The following is a 6,180-nucleotide window of genomic DNA, read 5'->3' as shown; positions in this document are numbered from 1 at the left end:
ACGGGGGGGGGGGGGGGGGGGGGGGTAAGAATGCTAGCCTTGTATTCAGAAATCATGGAAGAGCAGAAGAGCGCCATCAAGATTCATCAATGAAGATTCTAGAATAATCCTAACTTTTCCCAAACGCTTGTATCTTTTTTCCAGTTCCCCGACAAGCTTTTCTTTAGGCAACTGAAGAATCTGGTACAGGTTACATGAAAGTGTCAGCAAATAGGATAATTCATGCCAAGATACAAAATTGAAGTTACAACAGTTAATTAGTTTTCTCCAAGGGCATCTCTTTTCATTTCAGCATTGTGTTCCTATAGCAATTTTGGATCACATTTAGCTAAGCTTAAAATGTTATTTATAAATAAACAACTCCTGTAAATAACTCTTAACGGTCAAGAAAATAAGAGAATTAGTTGAGTTACTTTGGAAAAAGAAACGTGTTTTACTTGAAGTAAGAAAAGGCTAACTTATCCAAACACGGTCAAGAAAATTACTTAAAAGCAACTTTAATTTATTTTTAAATTTAGCCAAACATGCTTTCTCAAAAAACTTAGAAAAGCTTGGGGAGAAAACTGGTTAAGATAGCCAATTTCAGCATTCCCGACACCGGTTTACCATGTTTTTAGCATAGTGTTACCAATTGCGAATTTACAATGGCGTTAGTATCATCTGGAACGTGTCATCATAAGAACTCCGGAGAAGAGATTACAGTTTGATAATATTACAAGATGTACATAGAAGAAAAGAATATAATAAGAGTTGTTTTGCAGATAAACATACCTCTTTTTCCTGATCTAGCTCATAGGTGATTCGCAGTCGCAAGTTCAATGAAGCATGGTACATTTCATCAAGAACAAGTACCCAAAGAGACTCCTTATTTATTTCCCACAACAAAAACAGTGTCTGTTTAGGTCCATTTACTGAGACTTTCTGCATTGAGAATCTCAACATTGTAAGTTTAAACTCAAAGTTTCATCCATTTGCTAAATAAGTAAAGAAACTGCATTCCGCAACTCTACCTACAAACAGAACAAGTAATCTAAATTCAAATGTAAAAGAGCACAAGAGCATAACTATTAAAAGAACTGTGTTTGAGAGCTTTCAAAGCTTTTAAATGAACAAATTTTCTAGTATCCTGTTCTTCTTTTATATTTCAATTTTTACACTCATCATCACAGTTTTTCCGCATAACAAAAGGCGGGATGTCATATAAATATCTAAGAAGTTCATCTATTAATGCTTTAGTATATATTTGTTGTCTGGAGTTCTATTGGTATTAGAAGTGGACATAATTAAATTAAGTGCATGCTTGTCAAACTTATTATTGCAAGCAGTGGATCCCAAGGAATTAAAAAGTAGGTAAAAGTTGTAGGTCCTACAAAATGTGCTTAAACGTGCTCTAAATGCAGCTAAGTTTACTGAATGTTTTTGTCTACATGTAGAATTAAGTTTAAATTTTTAACACATTTTTGTCAAAATTTTGTGGTATATTTAGTAATTTATTTTCAATAACCGTCATGACCAGGTTAGAAGACATTTCGATTGTTAACCATTTACCTTTTTCGAGTTAAAAAATTGGACCGATTTTCAAAACATTGACAAATACTAGTACCATTAGATACTCGGAATGTTTTTTTATTACTGTAAATACACTACCTTCGACTAGAATACAAACACCTATAATCCAAATAATAAAGAACTTATCTTTAACAGTGATACAAGCTATATATATCGAATGGCCATATATGTTGTGTATGTCTGGTGATCCTACATGTGAATATATGCAGGTTGTCAATGAAAAGGGATAAAAACAAAGTGGACTGAAATGGATGGGAGTCGCATAATGCATCATGGTGACCAAACTACATATGGTTGATGCTCCCACACTGTAAATTTAGAAGTGGAGCTAAGCTAAGCAAAGAAATTAAGAAAGATTTACTGAGTTATCTTAATAATTTTCGTTCTACAACGCACCTATCTTAATACACACACACACACACACAATATATATACATATATACATATATATATATATGTAAAAACAGGATTTATGCTATAACAATAAGATATGGTGCTTACATCCAACAAATATCATGGACCAGCAACTAAATAAATGCACACAACATCTATTTCTCTAGAAACATAGGAAAGAGATAAAAGTTACCTCCATATGCAAGTAGCCATCCTTCCAAAGCTTGTATAGAATCTTCAATGTATCTTTCTTCTCCACGAACGTGGTATCTGAAATCTATTTTAGAAATTATACAATATATCATGCAATACACCAGAAGATTTTCTGACCAAGTAAATTTTACATTTATACATGAACATATTCACACTAAGGCCAATACCAAAAAAGTTGCTGAAATATTGCAAACGATAAAAAAAAATTTTAATCCAACCATGTAACAAGATGGGGGGAAGAAAAAAGAATGAAAAAATCTATGATCTATTACACTAGAAAACAAGGCACCTAAAACAGAAATATTAAGTAAAAGAATTATGGACCAAATACAAGCCTAATCCCAACAGAACTGGCCAAAATGCAGACAGAACTTTTATTGTTCAAGAAAGTAGCATTGCTGAAACATGCTAGCATGCTATTACATAATGCGTGACAGCATTTTCCAGATGTAACGCATAGTGGCTGAAGAATGCTTCAACTGGAACCATTACACTAGATCATGCATTACTGAATGCAATTCATTCTATACAGACATTTAAGATATATGAAGACGGAGATGCTTGTATATTATAGATGTCTATTTAAACAAGCATTGTATTCTTTCAATTAGTTCTGTACTGAAAGTAATTATCATTAGAGATTTGATCCATGTCCGAGAATTAAATCCAAATTTTAAGCTCTTATTTGCACGCACCCTTTGGAAGAAAAATGTTAACAGAGCTAATCCAAATTCACATTCCGAGACATTTGCATGTTTCTAAGATATCTGAAGACCTTTTGCCCATCATAAAAACTTGAAATGCATGACAGAACCATCTTTGAAATAGCACATTTTTTTAAGTGTTATTGAGATCTTCTCTGCTACATTCAATAACACTGGAAATGATGCTTAACTATAGCATTCAGGCAAAAAGAGCCTAAATGCTTTCTGAGATAAAGAAGAACTTATCAATGTAAAATATGTGAGTTTGACTAAAGGAAAAATACAAGTGATTTGAAATGTCTCAAAAGTTGATGCATACACAAAAAATTATCCTACTACAGTAATCCATCTTTAGGAAAAGGTAAACTTCAAAACAGATGCGGATCAGCAAAATCAGTTAAATAGTGATGATTGTACATTGTTGTAGATAAATTCTGAAGGCCTGTTAATACACAAAAGAAAAATATTCATATATTTATAATATTTGCAATACCTTGTCAGTCTCAAGAGGACGGCCAAACTTTGAAAGTAACCTGAAAATCCTATAGGCTTCCCTTCCATATCTTTTCAATACAACAGATTCCACCTGCAATTACACAATTAACATCAGACACTTCAAACATAACCTTTTGAACAAGACCAAAGAAGAAAGAAGGGAAAATACGAACCTCTTCATTTTGAGCCTGTTCAATAATGTTTTTTAAATCTGTAGACAAACAATAGCATCAAACATGAGAGAGAAATGGAATGCATTAATCTCAGCAAAATTTAAAACATTCCACAGCCACAGTATAGCTCTCCACTATTAAGTATAAGTACCAATGCTATATGTTTCATCCATTCCAGTTGTGGGGATTTGACAACCAAGCTGGATAAGAGAAGCTCTGACACGTTCTAAATCCATGCCAAGACCACCATCCTTCTTTATCACCTCATCGTAAATATCATTAATTGACAGGGAAGCTGAAAATTTTCCTTTATAAGTTAGATGAGAGAGTGGTAAGTATATCCAAATAAAAAATAAATATCGAAAATGGAAAAATTTTATATTACAGGGCACTTTCACAGATGATAATTCCACATTATAAAGGAAGTCAAAAGCATCGATAAAATATGGGGAACCGTAGTGGTGGGGGTGGGCAAAGAGTAAACCGTAGCCCATATTGCATGCTACAATGAAGCATGTCAAAAGCATATGTAAACCCACACGGTTGCCCAAAACAGACACGAATTCGAATTCTCAGGAGGATAAAAACTTGAATAACAAACAATTTTAATTATAATATTTTAAACCTCAAAATTTCCAAGAAAAATCATGGGGAATGGGAGAGGTGTACCACCCCTTGATTTCAATTGCAAATAAATTACTACTTTTTCAAACCAGTTAAGCTCAACACAAAAAAATGATACAAACTGAACACAACCGACTGTCAGTTAATGACCATGAGAATTGGGAGATAAATAATATCCTTTCTTCTCTCAGCATCTTCAGTTTATTGTTATGATTACATTAAATAACGTTCATTGAAATTTTTTGTGGCCCACATCACCTATTTAATTCTTTGCCGGAGTGAAGATAATCAACTGATAACATAATAACTTCATCTGGTTGCTTTCACAAAAACATGAAGGGGAATGAACAACTTATCAGCATCAATCATAAGCTAAATACATACTCTACTATAAACACTGGATCTCCATCCATCTTAAATATAACCTTCAAACTTGTTTATCAACTTAACTAGTGCTTGTATGGGAGAAATTATGGTCCCGTTTGGGAGTGATTTTTTATCCAAAAAAAATTGATTTTTTGACCGTTATTTCACTATTCCAGCCGTAAATTTTGAATTCTTCTCTCACATATGGTCCCCACTTTTCTCTTAATGGCCAAAAAATCAATTCTCGAAATCCCTATCAAACAAGCCCTATAAGTTGCTGAAATTATAATATGATGGAAATGCATGTTGGATAACTGAGTAGTTGTAAGTCCTACAAAATTTGTGGTTATAAATTATAATGTGATCATAATCAGGGGCGAATCCAGGAGTTTGAGGCAACACGGGCGATCATTGACCATCTACCATGGGCCACAATAAAATATTAAGAGTCCTTTTGATATCCATTTTTTTGCAAAAAAATGTATTTTGAAATAGTGATTTAATGGAGAAAGTGTGCCTAAAAATAAAGAATAATTTTGAATTTACGTGCAATATTATTTTATTGAAGAACATATGAATGATAAAAAAGAGAATGTATTTTGAAGAAAAAAAAGGAATCGAACAAGGCTTAAAGTATAAATATAACAATTATTTTGTTCAAACTAAACATATATAATTCTGTTATAAGAATAAATAGAATTCATCAAATGACATTATTGTCAAATTTTGTATAATTCAAAGGAAGAGTGTGAATTTGAATCTTTAAAATTGTTTGAATTAAAACAGTCAAACCATAACAAATATTATTTTGTTAAATTTAGTGACACAATTCAAGAGATACTATAATGGTTAAGCTTACAACAACCCTTGCTTGAGATCACGGATTCAAATCCTCATTTGTCCCTCTTCCTATTGAATTTTGGTAAAATTTATAGAATAAAAATAATATATTACAAATCCCTTGACAAGGGATTCAAACCTGATACTTCAAGTACGTATATGTCGTCCCTCACCAACTGAGCTACAAGGATGTTTGAAAATAGGATCAATTACCAGAAATATAAAGTAAAAATTTAATCTATTGTTAAAAAAAAAAAATTTCTTCCATAGGATCCAGCCAAGCCGCCTTAGCTGGTCACCACCTAGATCCACCACTAATTATAATTTAAACCAAGAAAGCACCATATCCTGCGTTAAACCAATGGGAGAATATTTGTAATTATTTAGATATTCATTATCACATCCATAAGATATATTCAAATTACATTCTGTTATTTCTAATCACCGATCAAATCGATCAAATTTTGAATAATATGATAGTTAAGTTTCATGTAAACATCGTACCGACAATCCAAGAAGCACCGACACAGACACAAGTGTCCGACAAGCGATTTTTTGAAAAAGTCCCAACATGTTTATCATTGACACGTTGATTTAAATAACATTTTTAATTTTTCAACTTAATAGTCTACTTATTGCATCAAATATAAATGATAAATAATAAATATACTTTAGATGTTTGACTTTAATTTGGTAAAACAGTAAATTGTATCTAAAATTTTGCCCCCTTTTGAGATCTCAAATCAAGCAATTTAATTGAGATAAGGAAGTTGTTACCTGATTTATCAGTTTTTGTTGTAGTC

At 32.2% G+C, this 6,180-nt stretch overlaps 1 protein-coding gene across 1 annotated transcript in view; it reads right to left on the bottom strand.

Annotated features, from left to right (window-relative positions):
- Positions 1-6,174, bottom strand: part of LOC111373625 — a 7,329-nt gene extending 1,155 nt beyond the window's left edge. Inside the window, exons 1-7 of the mRNA XM_022996178.1 lie at positions 6,155-6,174; positions 3,699-3,842; positions 3,548-3,585; positions 3,373-3,465; positions 2,156-2,239; positions 772-921; positions 39-180 (exon numbers count right to left, since the gene is read on the bottom strand). Coding sequence (XP_022851946.1) covers positions 46-180; positions 772-921; positions 2,156-2,239; positions 3,373-3,465; positions 3,548-3,585; positions 3,699-3,783 — 585 coding nt within the window. The 5' untranslated portion in view covers positions 3,784-3,842; positions 6,155-6,174 and the 3' untranslated portion in view covers positions 39-45. The remainder of the gene's footprint in view (positions 1-38; positions 181-771; positions 922-2,155; positions 2,240-3,372; positions 3,466-3,547; positions 3,586-3,698; positions 3,843-6,154) is intronic.
- Positions 6,175-6,180: the final 6 nt, after the last annotated feature.

This window comes from Olea europaea, unplaced genomic scaffold, assembly GCF_002742605.1.
Source record: "Olea europaea var. sylvestris unplaced genomic scaffold, O_europaea_v1 scaffold1148, whole genome shotgun sequence".
NCBI classification, from domain to species: Eukaryota; Viridiplantae; Streptophyta; class Magnoliopsida; order Lamiales; family Oleaceae; genus Olea; species Olea europaea.
Note: the sequence above shows the minus strand (reverse complement) of the source record. Positions and strands in the feature narration are given on the sequence as shown.